Consider the following 19,357-nt stretch of genomic DNA (forward strand, 5'->3'; position numbering starts at 1 on the left):
ATTTCTGTGCTTCTTCACGCATAAAACGACACTGGCCTCGCCACAGCAGTAACTAGACCACGAATTATTTTAGCATACATTATTCCAATAAAATTACGCCCCACCATTTACAATACATTTACAATAGCAGTATAAAAATGTGTATGTATATATATATGTGTATAATATGTGTGTGTATATATATATATCCTAAGAGGTTTCCAGGTGAGTAACTGCAGTGTACTGTAGTAAAATCCATTCACACCTGCCCTACATGAACTGTTTGATGCAGAAGTCATTTTTAGTTTGCTTTATGAGTAATGTTACATTAGGATTTGTTCATCAGTCATCAGGGTTCCTCTGCTATCTTAACGGTATTTTCACAAGCATGTCAATGTGATTTTACTTCGGACAATTGTAACAGACATCCAAATGATGTATTTACTTTTATGTTGGAGTTACACAGTCTTAAGCAATCCTCTGTTAATGGGTAATGAGTGATGGTAATAGTGTCAGAGGTCGCCCTAACATTTTTCAGACTCAAAATGTGGTTCAGGTTTCAGGGCTGTTGTATGGCAGCAACACCTCTCCCAGGTCCTAAAGCCCTTTAACTCAGTTTATTGTAAATTTGGAGATACAATGGCATGGTTGAATAAGATAGAATTAATGAGAACTATTGACTATTTAATAATGCATGCTTATTTTGGGGGCTAAAGAACATTTAAGAGTGGCTATAGCCCCCTAAAACAGGCAGAATGTTACCCATGTTTGATATTTCTTAGTTAAGTCAATGATCTTAAGTCATGCAACTCCAGGCCCTGTCAAGTGATGTAAGTTCACAAAATACAAGTTAGAGTGCGGATACAAATTCAAACAAGTCTACCAAGTCTCTCCTACTATGTCCATCTTATGAGGTAAGCATACTGTTTAAGAAGTTTGGTTAATTAAATCAATTGCTAGTGTTTTTCTTCTTTGCTTTTAAGTTCTGCCTTTCTGCTTAAATTTACTTACCATCTTCACAGCTACCATCAGTACACCACAAATACATGAAAAATCAGAAGGCTTGTTTGAGAGAAGCTGTGCCTGGCCTTGGTAGTCAAGGAATGTAGCCAGGTACAGTCTGGGAAGGACCTGAGCCAGGGTACTGGAAAAGACACGTCATCTGAAACAATTCAGATTCCGATGTTATGCTGCTTGCTGCTTTTATGTTGCAGGTCCTGCTTGCTTTCCTGCTTTGTATTTTTGTGTCTTGTTTCATGTAGTAGCATCTATGTCTTGTTATTATATATTCTGGTCTTGTTTCTGTATCTGATTCCCCTAGCTTTTCGACCCTGGACTGTCCCTGTGATAATGAATATGGATTTGCCCTCAATAAATAATGCTCTTCACAGAACTTGCATCTTGCCTCTGTTCGATCAGCGTCATAGCTATAAAACATTCTAAGAAAACACTTAGTTGTATGACTATCCAAATATCAAATCTGTAAGATGGAATATAACAGGCATTAATTCTCCTGAAAGATCATAAAGCTTAAATATCCAAAATCTCAACTCTATTATTCTACACACATAAAGTTCAACTATTTATCGTATAATTATTTCTGGTCAGGTGCCATTAGCTTTAATCTCTGTGATGCACACTCAATAACACCAAGACCTAGTTGGTATTTTAACATAATACATATCAAGGACATTGAATTTGACACCTATTTTATGAAGGAGATGATATAGATGATACACCAGAAATCTCCCTCACTTTACTATGGGAAACAGCAAAGGCAGGGAGAAGAGAGAAAAGCTTAGATATTCATAGTTTAGATGTCACAGTCAATCAAAAAAACTTTACTTGCCCAACGTAGACAAAAGCACTATGAACATGCTGAAAATCAGAAATATATTTGGAGATCCAACTCAAAGAAAAAAACATTATAAATAATATAGGACTCACAAGGGAATATCATTCAAGATGCAAAAGCAATACTTTTAAAACTATTATTAAAACGTGTATTCAAATAACAAAACTACAGAGCAAAAGGAGGTCTCATTACCAAAATTGAACAAAAATTAAACAGAGATCCTAGTTATGCCATTGAGGATGAATTTCAAAAAGCAATCACACAAATGAGAAACTATAAATCTCCAGGCATGGATGGATTCCCTGCTGAGCTCCATAAACATTTCTAGCCCACCATTTCCTCCTTATTTCTAAAAATGGTCAACAAAATAAAAGAATGCATCTCTCATTTCACCATAAATGAACACTTCAATAATAACAGTTCCGATGAAACCAAATAAATACCAAACACTATGGTCAGGCTATCATTCCATATCATTAATTAATACAGACATAAATATTATCAGTAAAGCACTATCAAGAAGGCTTGAACAGTCATTTCTAACCGTCCACTCAGGTGGTACGTGTTTTGCCTCAGTGACCTGGGTGTTATGATGTCATTTCCTTTATAAGCCTTTTTGTTTGTAGGATCGATGGCAGTCTTGGATGTCAGCCTTCCATTAGTTATGGTTAGTGCACTTTTATGTTTGAATTTGTTTTGTTAGTTTGTTTTTTCCTCCACAGGACAGACCATTTTTGGAAGCAGTGGTCTCCTTTTTGTTTTCTTTTTTCCTTTTTGTCTGCATGCTGTGTTGGTTCTCCTCACGCCTTACAGCAGACTCAATAGCTCGTTTAAGTGTGGTGTTCCCCAGAGCTCTCTGTGTGGGCAAGTTCCAGTTCTGGAGAGTCATGGACGCCAGATGTCGGGGCTGCTACCATCTCACACCCGGACACCTATTGTGACCTCCTCCTCTGAGGCAATGAGGAATCTCTGATACAAGCAACACCTGAGGGAGATCCTAGCCAAAGCTTTCTGGAGTACCAGGGGCTAGGTGTCTGGAACTGCCTTGGTTCCGGGCTATTTTACTCCAGCTCTCCAGAAGACTTCCGGTCTAAGCTTGAATGCTATGTGGGTACTGCTACTCTTCAAACCAGCTTTCATATCTTCTTAAATGGAGAATTAAGTGGAGACTTAAATGAAGATTATCATGATAACTCCTGGCTTGACATAGAACAATTATATTGCAATGAAATCTCCATTATGGATTTACCATTCATTAATACAAACATAAATCAAAGCTTAGCAATCTCTACAACTCTGACAGCCTGGTGGAAAATGAACAAACTAACACATATATATGGTCATATAATAACACATATATATGACCATATAACACATATATATGGTCATATAACACATACATGGTCATATGCCACAAGCCACACACCTTAAACACTTGCTCAGTAACAATATAATAGATTCAAACTCACCAAGAATGAATGAGAGATTTTGGCATCAAAGAAAATCAGTACTTAGAATATCATCAAATAAAAAGTATACTAATTACCAAAATCAATATAATAGACAATAATCAATATAACAGACAATAATCTATAAATACATTTGTATTGACCACAAGAAACTTCTCTCAAAGTTGTATGATAAATACAGTTAATTCAATACAAGGTTACACATATGACACACCTAACAAGACACAATGTGTTAAAAATGGGCCAATTCAAACATGAAACGTACACAGTACACAATGAATACTAAAGATAACTATTTGCATGTACTTTGGACATGTACGCCAGTTTGTCACTTTTGGAAGGTTATCACTAAACTGTCTCTCTGTTTTGGGTATAACATTTCATTTTCACCCTCTCCATCTCTCAGAGATCTGCCAACAATAGAACCACCAATCCAAAACTCCTATAATCACATTAGCCCTAGCAAACAATCAAAAAACAAACAACCCTCCTAAAATAATCCCGTTTTTGAAATGAAAAAAAAAAAGCTATTGCACTATGATGCAGTGGATGAATCTGTTAACAACTAACACAGACATCAGTCAAAGCCAGAAAAATAGAAAAAGTAAACATTTGGATTTCTTAAAATATCTCAGTAAGCAATTCAGTGCCTCTCCCTTACCAACAGGAAACCTAATATATGATCAGACTTGAAACTTGAAAGCACAAAAGCAAAATTCCAACGAAACTTTTTTTCCACTCATATTCTTTTTTCCTTCTGCGCTACCATTACTTGACTCATCTGTAAGGGTAGCGGTAAAAATCTGAGGACTTTTGGATGAATACAACAATGAATGTTGTTTACACATACACACACACACACACACACACACGAACATTACAAACGCAAAAACGCCCCAAAAGGGTGAGGGGTGGTGATGGGAAGGTCAAATGGGATTATTTTGTAAAAACATTAAAAACTCCTTGTCATGCTTCAGACTGGCCATGTTGGCCACCTGACTTAATCTCTCATTCGGCTCATCCACGCAGAGTGCAGGCTCACCGAAATAAAACACCGGACAACTGATTTCCATACAGGCACTGTACATACACAGAGCTTTTACTCAGTTTACATGTTTGTACACATGGGAGGTTTGGAGCTGCAGTGTTCCCTTAGTTTGGACTTGGGGTCAATACAAAAGCAAAACACAAACAAGCAAACAAAAAACACATCACATAATTAGAACAGTGAAGGCTTATGACTTTATTATTTGTGTCTTTCTTAGAGAAAGGTTATAGCTATATACAGATTAACATTCATTTTCTTATGTGTATACATTTGATTACAAAGCATTTCCATAGTATTGTGCTCCTCCTATAAAACACTTTCTTGTATTAAGAAATTATTGTCATTGTTTGACTGTTCAAATTGAAAAGAGAAACTGACAAGCATTTGTTGATCAGACTATTTTCAGAGAATACAATTCTCTATTCACTATGAGAATTAAAATTTCTGCTTTATACATCATCCCATTTCCTTAGTAAATTATCAGAATAACACAAAACACAATGTACAATAAACTGGGACAAATCCAAACATTATGCTACCATATAGTTTAGTTACCATATAGTATAGTTATAAAAAATATTAAATTTAACTGCAGATTTTTTTTCTGATTTTGAAAAAATATACTCAGTCTATATCTCAATCAGCCATTTTTTTTTTTTGCAGTTATGCAGATTTCTGTAATGTTTAAATTGTTCTGTTTCACTCCTTAAATATCAAATAGATATAATCAAATATCAGTAGAACGAGTGGTACTTGGACCCTTCTTAATCAACTTAAGGAACTATAAACAATATAATAGCATGAAACACAAACACACACACACACACACACACACACGCACACACAGAGACACACACACACACAGACACACACACGCATGCACAATTCAGCTGTTGCAACCTCCCCATCCATCTTTTGTTTAAAACAGTATTAGACAAGAATATTAAACATGCTTATAGAAACCAAAGTCATCTTTAAATTGAGACCATGAACGCAACTTCACAATGTAGCTCCAAATACACAAGATGACGACTTATGAGACAGAATAGGAAAGACAACCACTTCCTGGCAGTGCAGTGGTGGTTGTAATACCACTGCTGAGTGAGATGTTTCACTGGTTCCTCTGTCTGTCTTCTTCTTGTTTCTCTTTCCTCACAGCTCACAGATCTCCGTCTCCACCACAAACTTGTTCTCAAAATGGCGGATCTTGTGGCAGATCAGAGCCTCACGCTTTTGCATGCCTATTAAGGAAGAGACTCCTACTTTACACATACAGACTGGTCACAAGACAGGTGTGTGTGAGTCATCATGCATGTGTGTTTGTGTGCATGGGTGTGTTGTATGGGTGTGAAGTCAGAAAACTGTCTAATATGATTTACATATTCATCTTTCATATATCAAAAGGTATTTAACTGTTCTGAGTTGCAGCTTTCTTTGTGTTTGAAGTGTGACAAGGCAACATGTGTATGTGTATGCAGGTGTTTGTGTATCTGTGTACCTACCCAGAATGCTCTCTCTGCGCTGAAGTCTATAGGTGTCTTTTCCTTTGCACAGTCTGCTGATGAAGAAGCCCAGCTGGTTCACCTCATCGAGTTTCTCTGTCACCATCATCTGCTCATGCACCAAGTATGTCTGTGGCAGGTATGTGCCAGCCTGGAGACAAACGCGCGCGCGCACACACACACAACCATAAATACACAAATAAGCTTGTGCATTTACACAAGAGCAAACAAAACAAGCTTGAGCTCTCTTACTTACACACACAGTTATCTATCTCTTTGCAAACTCTCTTTTACCTGGATTTCACAGTCACAAATATTACACATCGAAGAACAAAAGAGACCCGTATAGCCCTTCACCTTAATGTTGATGAGCAGATCCACAAAGTCTCGAGGTGGCATGACTACTGATGTATTCAGAGTGATCACATAGCACTTGTCCAGACTCAGATCCAGATATGCAGTCAGCCTCTGTCAGCACAAATACACAATGAAAACACACTGAAAAAAAATAAACACACAATGCACGCGCACACACACACACACACACACACACACACACACACACACACACACACACACACACACACACACACACACACACACACACTGTGTACAAGGTTGTACATGGCTATTAATGTCTAGTTTAAAGTCTAATTATAAAGTGGTTGTAGTGGTGATATAGTGGTCATCTATGTCTTATAGGAAGCAGCTGTATTTGGGATGTGTCTGCAGCTGCAATTATGATGTGTGAGGATATGTGCAAAGTTAGGGAAGCGTTATTTTTTGCCAAAGATACTGACTGGCTGCCTCTTGCTTTCTAAAACAAAATTGATAAATATAGTCAATGCATGTAATAAACCAAAGACACACTGAGCTAACCAGAGTACCTATCTCTAGTAGTGTCAGCAAAGACAGAGAATTATACAATTATATTAATCACATATTTGTAAATGCAGTAGAACTTTGCTCTAAAGCTTTATCAGCGTCCATTGTTAAAGATGTACATACATATGTTAGTCTGCTATGGCATATACAGCATAGAAGAGAATACTGGCTGTTTTACATGTGTGAATATGTGTATGTAGTGTTCATGGGTTTTTGATTGTGTATGGTGTTGTGTGTGTATGCGTATGTATGTTTGTGTGTGTATGGTGTTGTGTGTGTAAGTGTATGTACGTTTGTGTGTTTGAGTGTATATGGTGTTATGGATGTACGTTTATGTTTGTGTGTGTCTGTATGTATGGCTATGTAATGATATATACAGTATATCTGTGGCCTAATGCTGAATATCGGGATCTAAGTGGTGCTTCTGAATGCTTGTGTGGTGTGTGCTTGTGTGTGCGTGTGCGTTTGTTGAGTGATCTGCGTGTATTTCTCACTTTGTTAAAGTCGTGGACGATGTCTGCGGGGTCACTGTCGCTGAACTCTGGCACTGGAACGTTGATAAGCTCCACCTCCTGGTCCTGCAGCACCCGCACACGCTCATCCACCATGCGCAGGCCCACAGGAGAGTCCTCAAGCATGCCATCCTCCTCCTCCTGCATCATGAAGTCCTCCTCACGGTACTTCACCCCACACACAAACACCTGTCCCTCCTACACACACACACACAGAAAGAGCCATAATTGCATTGATGATAATAAACACATATTTTTCTTACTCTTAATAAATCTGGGGAGAATTGTGTTTGTCACTGAGAAAAGTGAGTTGTCCCAGTTTGCCTGGTTGTGTTGCATAAAAGGGCGTAAAATGTGCTGGGGTGAGCATCTCACCTCCATGGAAATGACTAATACAAGTGTAACAGGTTTCCAAGTAAAGCCTGTTTATGTGCTTCATCATGTGCCACTTATGTGCTTCACTGACATCTGGAACATTATTACCGGATCATTGCAATGTATTACCGGATCGTTGTGCATCTGGTTAAGAATGTTACAGGGTTTCTGTTACACAAAGGCAGTACAAAGGCAGTACAAAATACAAAACCAGGCAGAGCTATTGGCTGCTTTAATGGAAAGTTCACGTGTACATCTTCCCTGAGGATATCCACTGGGGAGAAGCTCAGGAGAAATTATTGCTTCAGTTCAACCAAGCTGAGTCAACACAAGACCACACCTCCAAAAGACCATGTATCTAAACACCAAGCTTGCAAAAACCACACCTCCAAATGCGACAGCAAGCTTCTTGCCATGAGCTTCACTCTTTGTCTTTTGTGCAGTATTCCCAAAATGGTGGTGTTCTCACCTCCATTATGTAGTACCTGTACAGGTAAGCTCCTCCCACAACCAGGCCTGAGAGCAAGAGAGCCAATCCAAGGCAGAAGCACCAGCACCATGCTCTTGATTGGCGACCCACAAAGTGCACCACTTCAGGATCCTAGAGACATAAAAAAACAAAAGATGAGAAAAAAGAAAACATACAGTGCCCTGTCTACACTGCATGAGGAGACAGACTGCAGGAACTCAACATCTGAGCAACACCTGAGACAACCCTGACACCAAGTCATTGTGAATTAAAATTTACTTAAATTAAATTGAGTTTTAGGTTGGTGGAATTGAATTAATAGGATTTATAACTAATTACATTTAATAGATTTAAATTAATTTATAAGAATGTGATGGCATGCATATATGGGACAGATATAGACTGTATTTGACATACTTTAAAGTGATTCTAAACCATTATAAATGTGCTATATAAAAATGTGTGTGCATACATTTCTGCTTCACAAGGTTGATAAATGACAGGTTTTTTTGGAGTGTCACCACGAGAACATGATGACTCATCCAGAAGCAAACAGACAAGATAGAAATGATGCAACAAATGGCACGAAATGAAATCTGACACATTGTACATATGTACAGCTTAGGTGACACAAATGACACAAAGACCTCAGATAAAAATAAACAATTAGTTATACGGGCAGGGTTTATATTAAAGAGATTCATGCATGCATTCTTTATAATAATGCAGTATCCCATTTGGAAGTGCCTCTACATGGGAAAGAACATGTTCAAACTGGCCTTCATAACCTGACTCATTCCTACAATCTCTCTTTCCCTCTCTCTCAGTCTCTCTCTCTCTCTGTCTCTGTCTCTGTCTGTCAAGTAAAAAGGACCAAGGTCTTTAACAGACCTAGCTCTTCAGGTCTTTAACAGACCTAGCTCTTCAGGTCTTTAACAGACTTGGCCCTTCACTAAACCTTCACTGCACTATACATTCTGAAAACCCTGAAGAGGGTTTTGATGGTTTTAGAAACATGGCTTTCCACTAACTGTCAGTACTGTCAGTGCATAAATATCTAGCACTGTGTTCACATTATTTGCAGATGTATTTGCGCATGGTATGAATTTCAGTTCAGGTTGTGGAGTTTTTTTTTAATGCAGAACCCATTTTTTTGGGAACTGATATCAGGGATTTTTTTTCATCCTCAACACAGATACTCACACAAATTAAGTGGAAACCAAAGACATATCTGTCTTCTGGTGTCAGGAGTGCAAAGAACTCTCTTACACATGCTGAGGCATGACCAGAATTGGGTTAATTTTATAACTATATAATTTTAATACTGTTCCACAACAAAAGAGATCCACTCAGCCATTAGCCAGTATCTAACAAGCCTAATCTCAATAATGGCAGTGTTCAGGAGCAAGATACTGGAAGCAGGACTTCTATATTACGACTGTTGCCAGCCTGCAGGAAACTTGCACTCTGGAAACTGGGTTGGTGATAGAGGATCTAAAAACCTTAGCAACTCCCATTTGAAAAACGTGTATCTGTACAACAACCCCTACCATGCCACTACCATGTCTCTGTTATTGCTGTAGTCATCTTATTTACAGAATAATTTCAAAAGAAATATGACTGTCATCAGCTTTGCCTTTTCCACTGCAAACACATTTAATATTTAAAGTTTCTATCATAGAACATACAAGGTCTTGTTTTTTCTTTGAAATAATATCTTAATGTATGGTAGTCATGCATGCTTTTGTTCACATTTTTGCATGCCACAACAAAACTCAAGATAAGAACATACACATAAATCCCACATCACTGAAACACACTCACAGCTAATAAACCCATATCGCTGAAGCACACTCACAGATGATAAAACAGTCCAGTAGCACCAAAGCTTTTGCTTTCTCAAGGAAGGAACCATAGAAAGAAATTAGAGAAATATTGGTTCAGTGCAGGAAACTCACCAATATAGTCTGTGGGTGTGGGTGGGTGGGTGGGTGGGTGGGTGGATGGATGGATGGATGGATGGATGGATGGATGGATGGATGGATGGATGGATGGATGGATGGATGGATGGATGGATGGATGGATGGATGGATGGATAGATAGATAGATAGATAGATAGATAGATAGATAGATAGATAGATAGATAGCGCATACATCTGCATAACGTTTTGCATTTTGTTGTTAAACAACATGCAAAAGGTTATGTAAATGTATTATTAATAGTATGTACTCCTTGTCTATTTTATTAAAAAAAAAAACCTACAATGGGTGCCTTGGTGGTATACAGTTAGAGATTATATCTCTGGTGCTATGTAGAGTTTCTACTGAGAAAAGTCTACAGCCCAAATATTAAGTGAACTATGGACAGAAACTGCCCACTGAGAAGGGTAGAGTATTAGAAAATGAATTAATAAATGAATGAATGCTTTTCTACTATACCAAGTTCACAAGATCCACTGACAAAACCTTTTTATTGTTTTATTCTTCAATCATTTCTAGGTTTATGGCAAACTACTGGGTAACTGATCATTAGGAATACGGCTGCATACTGACGAACCTGCATAACGTGTGTGTGACGCACATGCAAAACTTGTCCCAACAGGTTTTGTATTTCATTAAACATTACATATGCAAGATTATATACTGTTTCTTAGATAATGAAAAATAACCCCTTACATTTACAAAATCCATGTGTATAAAAATGCTTTCTACAAGGCAGTGATCTTAAATGTACTTATTGTTTGTAAAAAAGCAAAGGATTACATAATATTCTTAATATGCAAAGCAAACAGACACTTATATTTTAGAGCTTGGAAAACCAAGAGAATGGAACAGAACAGACAATAATTCACATTTGTTGTTCATAACCCAGGATAAGGAACTTTATACAATTTAGTACCTAGGGGCAGGGAATACGGTACACATGGGCATTGTCCCAGTGCCAGAACATTCTAGAACTTACCGTAAGAATGGGTCTTATGTAAATTATTATGAAGTAACTATATATAGTAATGCAAAAAAAAACAAAAAAACAAAACCATCCTGCAAAACAACCACAAATGAACTAGCTCATTCACGTCTTACCAGTGTAAATACAAGTTTACTACAATTGTAGTGAGCACTGTGATATCTTCTGAGGGAGTTGGACCTAAGACTACAGAATTACACCAGCATCTCCTGGACTTTGGCGCAGACCATCCCTTGCTCAACACTGTGTCTGTGTCTTCTCTCAGCCTGCCCACGAGCCATTGCTGCTCTTTATTAGCTTGTATGATAATGTAAATTGACAAAATGATTAGTCTGCAGAAATATAGTAATATTATTATAGCTATTAAATCATTAAGGCTTACGTTACAAACTGCGTGTCCAAGCACAAATACTCCAATCTCAAAAATATTTCACATCATAATAAAATAACACAACAGACATTACAGCAAACACAGGGTCCATCGATTTGACAAGAGACTGAAATTAAGTGCAAAGTCGCACTGTCTTTAAGCACGTTAGGACTTTGGCTACAGGGCCACTGACGAACAACCCGGGAAAGGTCTGTACGGTGCCCACGCGACACCAAGAGTCGGTGCGAGACGCTCACACGGGCGCCTCGAGAGGCTGTCTCGCGCCTGAGAACACGACTCACGAACACGACTCAAGTACAGAAATCTTCACGTTAATTTGCATATGCGTGTCGTGGATTTCAGAAGCACCCAGTAAGACATACGCCGATGCTCTGCTCAGGGTCCTACCGCTGCGCGCACAGCTGTACCATGAGGAATGGCGGATGCGATTATCTTGATCCTGTGGAACTTGCACCAAATACAGCAGTGACGTTTGGACACATTAAAGGGACGTAACACTACATTGGGTTCGTGTGATAGCCTTCAGTTAAAGAAAACTGAATTAATAGCCCTATTACAATTAGTATAAAGGGGGGGGGGGGGGGGGGGGGGGGGGGACAAACTTTATGTAATGCTGATGCGCGCATGTGCAGTAACCTCCGTGGCTCGCACTATAAATACAAAATAAACAAAAGCACGGTACTAACCCAACGCTAATGAAATCGAGTTATTTCATGAGAGACAAGTACACCAAAAGGCCAACGAAGTATGCTGAAATGATATTAGGTTTCTGCAGTAGATTATCCCAAACATTTAGCGTAGGTAATAGAAATCTGAATTACATTACAACTGCATTTTAACTAAATGTCTGTACATGTCACAATGTACAATTAATTTCAAAATCGCTTTAAGAGGTATGGTCCGTGAAATCGCTTACAAATGCCAACAGAAATGCTCTTGGTGTTCGTAGCAGCCTAAGGTTTAGTGTGTCCAGTTCTAAAAGGGTTTTCTCGGTGGCGTTCTCGATTAAACCGCGACGGGACATGCTCTGTATCTGCCATTTCAACTGTACACAGTCTGGCACTGTAATCATCTGAAGGATCAAAACCTTGACAAACTATCGGTGCCTTTACGCCAAGTGAAATGAGAAACGACGGCTACAGCTGTCGCAGGACTCCGCCAGGTTTCACGGTTAAAATAAAGGTTTAAAATAAAGTAGCCTTTCATAATCCTTTAAGAAGTCTGCAAATGAGGCAGGGATTCAATATTGACGTCGTTTAATCGACGTTATATTAGTGAAAATTAAGCGTTACCTTTTCCTTTTGTCCCAACTAAAAACCCGTCTTTTCTTAAAATGTTTTCTACACACCCTCATAATTCGTGCGGCCACTCTCAGTAAAACTCTCCAATGTCATCGTTTAATTTGTCATAATATTTACCTGATCCTCCGGAATAAGCGTCTCACTGTCCTTTTTTACGTCTTTTTGCGCAAGGGCCGTGTTGAAAGTCACTTTAACCATGATGAGATTCTCTGTCTAAAGAGAATGTTCTGGCTAAGGAAAAGAAAAGCTCTCGTCTCTGGCGACAAGTGAAACGCACTGAAGGCCTCCGATCGTATCCTAAACAGCTACAATATTTGGCTGTGACGCAGATACACACGGGCGGACGAAAGTAAAATAACACATTACATCCAGCAGATGGCGCGCTTCCTCACATTTCCATTATAAAAATCCGAGCGAAACGCTTTGAAAAGTCGGCTTTACATTATAATTGCTCTGTGATTCTGGCAAAGTGCAATGCATATGGTGATGCAAATGACATTACAAACTGTAGGGAGTAAAATGCCCACACTCAAAGTGGGCACGTCCCAAATGGATTTGTGAGACTGCTGTTGAGTCTGCAGTAATAGAGAATTCACCAAAGTGTGCACTAAATGTTCAGTTAAAGCATAAAACTCTTAAACCCCAAAATTAAAAATGGGCTACCGTTGGATTTGTGGACCTTTTATAAATTAACATTTCGGATTTAATTATAAAGAACTGCAGGAGTAAACTGTTTCAAATAATGTGCATGGTTTACATTGAACATTTTCTTTCCTGATATTTCTAATAAAGAATGAAAAGGCCAATGGAATTCAAACTTCACCAACCTTGTGGGGGTATAACCTAAACTTACTTGTAGTATTGGATAAAAAATTAAATTACTGTGAATTGTTTTGATTTTGTCTAAAGTATTTCCATCCACACAAAAGTTTGAACTGCTGGGGTGGCACCTAATATAACAAGCTAAAGGCAGAAAAAGAAAACGTTTCATTACAACTGCTAACGCTTACCCTCATGATAAACATCCCTGGCGAGATACAGTCATTAGATAATAGACTGGAAGAGGTTTAGTAATGCTTCATAATCCCGAATAAATCAGCAAATCCTGAACGTATTTAGCAAAACGACATGGGGTTACAAAAATGTAACAGCTCATCATGAACGCCCAGGCTACTTTTTCAACACTGATTATGTTCACTTCTGTCGTTTTATTCCTTTTCGCAAACGCATCTATCTGCACATATCCGAATAGTCTTGGTGTTAGTCTTTCGGCGGGATGGTGGCGCTGGAGGAACAACCTCACTGACTTCATGTTACTGCTTCACTGTAGAAGAAGAAGCAAACATGGCGACTGCCGACAAGTCCACGAAAGAAAGACTCTTGTCTGCTCTGAGTGATATAGAAGTATTATCCAGGTTTGTCTCATTTCTTCATGCGCAGATTGAGTATTATTAGGTAACTAACCCAAAGAGTCCTAAAAAGCCGAGCAGCAAATTTAAACGTTATCAGATGTAGCTAGCCACTCTAGCCTTCGTTAGCCAGAAGGGTTTTTGTTTAGCTAACAAGCTAACGGCAGCCAGGTATGAAACAGTCGGGTTTGTATTTAGCTCATCTTGTAGTATCTTAGTCCTTCAGAGTAGTTACCTGATGGTTTCATCGAAATATTTTTTTTGAGTTACTAGCTGACTACGTTTCAGCAGGGTTCAGTTATTTATGTCCTCGTAGAGTCACCTAAACGGTTCTGCTCTGCTCGTCTTAATGGAGCGGGGATCACGCACAGGGATTTCGCATGTACAGTGAACATGCCCAAGGTGTTCACTGGGCAGTGCTTTTTCACATAAAATTACAAAACAGAAAACTGTTCTATAGTGAAATGGTGTAAAAATGAGAATCATTACATTCTCCTGACAGTGGAGCATTTTAAAAAAATCCAGCATTCACCACCTAGTGACAGAATGTTATCACTATACGTTGTCAGGCAGGATTGTCATATTTAGATATAGCCCTGAGCTTTCCCCTATTTATCTTTATTCTAAACTGTTGCTTTGATATGCTTTGCTGCAGGGAACTGATTGAGATGCTTGCTTTGTCAAGGACCCAGAAACTTCCCCAGCCAGGCGAGGACACGCAGGTGCATTGTTCTGCATTTGACAGAAATCCTGTCATAACTGAAACAGAGAAAGATATGTTAGGCATTTAAAAACTGATTCTTAAATTCCTGGTGCTGTGTGTAGGCTACTGCCTCTAAAAATTAGTATTCATGTATACATTGTTTCACCATGGGGGAGTTTTATACAGCAAAACAATACAGTGAAACACTGCTTTTATGGTTTAATCCTATTGGAATATATGCATGTATATATTTATTACTCCCAAACATGAGTGCCAAGGTTCGTAGCCAAGAATGCAGTATTAAGAACATTAACTTAATAGGAGGTGGAACTGGGCATGGCTTTACTGCTACCTAGTGTAACTGATGTGGGCTAAGATCAGAAACAGTAACATCTCTGACAAACATAACATTGGTGTCTGTTGTTGGCCAGAGGAGGACACCCCCCCCCCCCCCCTTTTGAGTCTTGGTTCCTCTCAAGGTTTCTTCCTCCTGCTCTTAGGGAGTTTGTCCTTGCCACTGTGGCCCTTGGCTTGCTCACTGGATGCTTGGACATGGACATTTGCTGCTTTGTGACAACAGCTGTAAAAAGCGCTATATAAATAAATGTGACTTGACTTGAATCTTGGTATGTCTTGCACTAAAATACGCAGTGTAGTACACCGTCATCATCAGCATCCAGTGTTGTATTTTTTGAGCTGGTTTGGCACAAATCCGATATGGCAGGCTGTTTTTAAGTAATATAACGTGTTTTCAAATGAGCTATTGAATTTTTAACCTTTTAAAACCATTGCTTTCTCCTAAGTATCTGGCCGTAAATGTGGCCATTTTTCTTTGCCAGTGGTTAAACGGATATCCATTTATTAGCTCATGCTGATATTCTGATATCAACGTTGTTCAGCATGTATGTCCCTAGTGAAGGTAGTGCAGTGTACAGGCTGATATGAGTATTTTGTGCACAGGTGCTGGAACTTCTGGTGCAGAGGGATAAGGAGTTCCAAGCTTTGATGCAGACTGCTGTGGAGCAGGGCAGGGTCCATCAGGAGATGCAGGCGCTGGAGAAGGAAGCAGAGAGGAGGGATGGTGATATCCAGCTGCTGCAGAAACAGCTCAAAGAGGCTGAGCACATCCTGGTAAGTCACTCCAGCCAAATGCAGGCCTGATTAGCACTGGGTCAGTGGGCCATACACTAAGTCAGACAGCACTGACAGATACAGATACAGACTGTTTAATCCCACTGGGCAGGATGCAACAATGTCAGAATTGTCTGTCTGTAAAGGTTGACAAAAATCATAACTGTCATCATTGATAAGTTCTGAACAGATGGCATATGTAGGCATCCCTTCAACTCACTAAATCAGTATATCATTTGAAATCATTTATCCACCCACATTCTAGCTCAGGTAAGCTTATTCAGTATCAGTGAGTTTATTCTAATGTCTGGGTTTCTTTAAGTTGCCTGTCTGGAACATGCTAAAGCAAAGTATAGCTATAGTAATGCATGCAGAAAGACATGTTGGTGTATCTTGAGAGCTCTGTAGTGAGTGAGCTCTCCCTAAAGCAGGTCTGAGGATGTGTCCCAGCTGTGTGAAGCACATAGCCTTCACCCTGAAGCCAACCCTGCTCTCTCTCCTCCAGGCTACAGCTGTGTACCAGGCCAAAGAGAAACTCAAATCTATTGACAAGGCCAGAAAAGGTAATATAGTGTTTTACTTTTTGAGCATCCAGAGCCAGACTATACGCAACTCCTCTCAATTACCATATACCAACTACCATGTCTAATAAAAAAAAGATTAAATGTACAAATCTTAGATTAAAAATGTTTTTTGCTTAGCATTTACAGTGTACTTATGAATATATGTTTTATATGAATACATTTACTCAGTAAATTATTTCTAAATATTGGCATTGAAGCAGACTTTTAAAAGTTATTTATTTTGCTCCTGTAACAGAGTTCATCTTATTTTTTTTGGTGTATATGGGTCATTTCTCATCCAGGCAGCATCTCTTCAGAGGAAATCATTAAGTATGCACACAGGATAAGTGCCAGCAATGCTGTCTGCGCTCCTCTCAACTGGGTGCCAGGTATTCATACTGTCTCATGTTATCTTTCTCTCTGTCTGGCTTCCTTTTTCCTATTCTAGTTCTCTGTTGGAGGATCACCATCATTTTTTTGTTGTTGTTTAAATAAATCTATAATCTATCACCTTTTAATAATAAAAATCCCCTTTCATTTGTTGATGAGGTTGATTTGTGTGCCATGTGTGTTTGTCATGTCCTTAATAGGCCTGAAGATACACCCTCCACTCTAAGATTCATACTCCCCTCTTCTCATACAGTACTACCAAAAATCTGTTTTAGTAGTACCATTTCTTTCCTACAAGACAAATGTGGCATTATGTCTTTTTTTAGGCTTGTGTGTGTGTGTCTGTCTCTTAGGTGATCCTCGAAGGCCTTATCCCACTGATTTGGAGATGCGCAGTGGGATTCTGGGTCACATGAGCAACCTGCCCACCAATGGCGTGAATGGCCACCTGCCGGGCGATGCACTGGCTGCAGGAAGGCTACCAGGTAGCCATGCGTATGTGTGTGCATGCATGCTTTTGCGGCAAGCTTGGCTGACAGTTTTGTCTGTTTTGGTTTGTAAACAATGTGATGTCTTGGATGAGCCTGGCTAATGGTTACAGTGCTGTGTTAGTGTGGTGGTATGTAGTGTATGAGACTGACTGCTAGAGTGGAGGCATGTTGGCTTGGTTTCTCCTCACCCTGATATAATGGCTTTCTCTCTTTCCCCCACCTCAGATGTGCTCACTCCTCAGTATCCCTGGCAGTCTGCTGATGTTTCCATGGGGATGCTGCCCCCTCACCATGGAAACGATTTTGGCCTGGAGCCTCCTGGTCACAATAAGGAGAACGAGGACGACGTGGAGGCCATGAGCACTGATTCGTCCAGCAGTAGCAGTGACTCTGACTGAGGACAGGGGAAATGGGGGTGCACGTTTCTGACAGACATGAATACAGACATCTCCACTGACTGTTTGTGTGCAATTAATTAGTGGGGCAGAGATAGCCAGGACATTGCAATTACACTCTCCTGCAGTGACTGAGTGTGCCTGTGGTCTTGCCACTGCACTGCAAATTCCTGGTTTCTTAACTGGATGATGAAGCATAAACCTTCCCCAACCACAAAGCCATGAGATAAACAAAATGTTAAAGCCTCAACCAAAGCTCTCATTATGCCAGACTAAAACATTGGCTCAAGCCAGTCCATAGTTCTGTCTAGTAGGAAGTACTGTAAAATGCAATTACCCCCCCTGGCCACATAAGCTATGTCTGTTTAGCTGTGGTGTAAATAGTGTAAATACACTTGAGTTGGCAGACCTTGTAAATAAAGTATCTTTGGTATAATAGATTGGCTCATGTGTTTATTTGGAGTAGAAGTTTAGAGAATAAATGCTGTCACTGGAGATCAGTCAGCAGCTGGTGTGTGTGTGTGTGTGTGTGTGTGTTCGAGAGACATGGACAGATGGAAAGCAGTTTTGTTTTTTTTTCATTTGATGCTTCATGTAATGAAAACTGACAGTATGTGTGCAATTAATTCTTCATGTTTGAACTGGTTTTCAGAAGATAACCCAGCTAATGACATCAGGGAAATGATGCATTGCAAATACAAATAATTTTAGATATACATATTTTGGTGAATTAATGGACCAATATGATGGGATTTTTTCCCTTGCACTTTGCATATGGACTGTGCAACCAGTCAGTGTTTTCCTCTGTTGTATTTCACAGTGAAACTGAAATTCCCAAGTTAAGTTAAACCCATTAGACGTTTCCCTTTTTGGTCACCAGATGGTGGTGTGGCATTAGGCAAAAAGTACTTTGCTAATTAATTGATTGCATGCATTGGCTTTTTCATATTGTTGATGGATACATAGCTTTGGCTTGTCTATACCATGATTCTCTCAGAGCTGGGGAACCATGCCACTGCACAGCTTAGAGTTTGCTTTCATCTGCTGAATTTCCTCATTAGAAACCTAATTAATTGTTGAATAAAAGCCTGGAAGACATTATACTGCATCGTAAGCCTCCAGGAAATATCCATTGATATGGTATGATACAAAATTTGTAAGGATTCTAAGTATCTATATATAAAATCATTCTGTTTCTCATTTTCTCTTTGTACTGGTAAACAAACTTAAGTGCCAAAATGTTCACACAACATAGACAAGACTGTCCCCTTATTCAGACCGAATATGCAAACACACACTTTTTTTTTCTCAGTGACCTTGTGTCTTGCTTGTGTTAAATGTTCATTTTCTCGTTTAAGCGCTAATCTTTCTGTTTAGAAGGAGGTGGATGAGATGGATGGAGAGATGACGAGGGAAAATTGCCCAGAGACCTTGGGTGATGGCATGCTGTCACAATCTTCAAGTATACACACACACACACACACACTGCTAAAAACCCTGTTTAACTGCTTATCCTAAATG

General features: G+C 39.3%; 2 protein-coding genes across 3 annotated transcripts in view; one reads left to right on the plus strand and one right to left on the minus strand.

The window, feature by feature from the left end:
* LOC113592178 (mediator of RNA polymerase II transcription subunit 4) overlaps positions 1-18,274 on the plus strand; it is a 91,934-nt gene extending 73,660 nt beyond the window's left edge. The window contains exons 1-7 of one of the 2 annotated variants that reach the window (XM_035522693.1): positions 14,080-14,169; positions 14,819-14,885; positions 15,827-15,997; positions 16,503-16,560; positions 16,863-16,949; positions 17,304-17,435; positions 17,667-18,274. In XM_035522693.1, the coding sequence (XP_035378586.1) occupies positions 14,099-14,169; positions 14,819-14,885; positions 15,827-15,997; positions 16,503-16,560; positions 16,863-16,949; positions 17,304-17,435; positions 17,667-17,839 (759 nt within the window). In that variant the 5' untranslated portion in view covers positions 14,080-14,098 and the 3' untranslated portion in view covers positions 17,840-18,274. Of the gene's footprint in view, positions 1-14,079; positions 14,170-14,818; positions 14,886-15,826; positions 15,998-16,502; positions 16,561-16,862; positions 16,950-17,303; positions 17,436-17,666 lie in introns of those variants that run through there. The other variant, XM_035522692.1, reaches the window with a different exon arrangement.
* itm2bb (integral membrane protein 2Bb) lies at positions 4,370-13,072 on the minus strand. Its single transcript, XM_027032949.2, has 6 exons — positions 12,872-13,072; positions 8,095-8,226; positions 7,233-7,448; positions 6,211-6,321; positions 5,854-6,004; positions 4,370-5,592 (listed from the first exon to the last, which is right to left on the minus strand). The coding sequence occupies exons 1-6, from the start codon at positions 12,950-12,952 to the stop codon at positions 5,504-5,506; spliced, it is 780 nt and encodes a 259-aa protein (XP_026888750.2). The 5' UTR covers positions 12,953-13,072; the 3' UTR covers positions 4,370-5,503.
* Positions 18,275-19,357: the final 1,083 nt, after the last annotated feature.

This window comes from Electrophorus electricus, chromosome 25 (assembly GCF_013358815.1).
Source record: "Electrophorus electricus isolate fEleEle1 chromosome 25, fEleEle1.pri, whole genome shotgun sequence".
NCBI lineage: Eukaryota > Metazoa > Chordata > Actinopteri > Gymnotiformes > Gymnotidae > Electrophorus > Electrophorus electricus.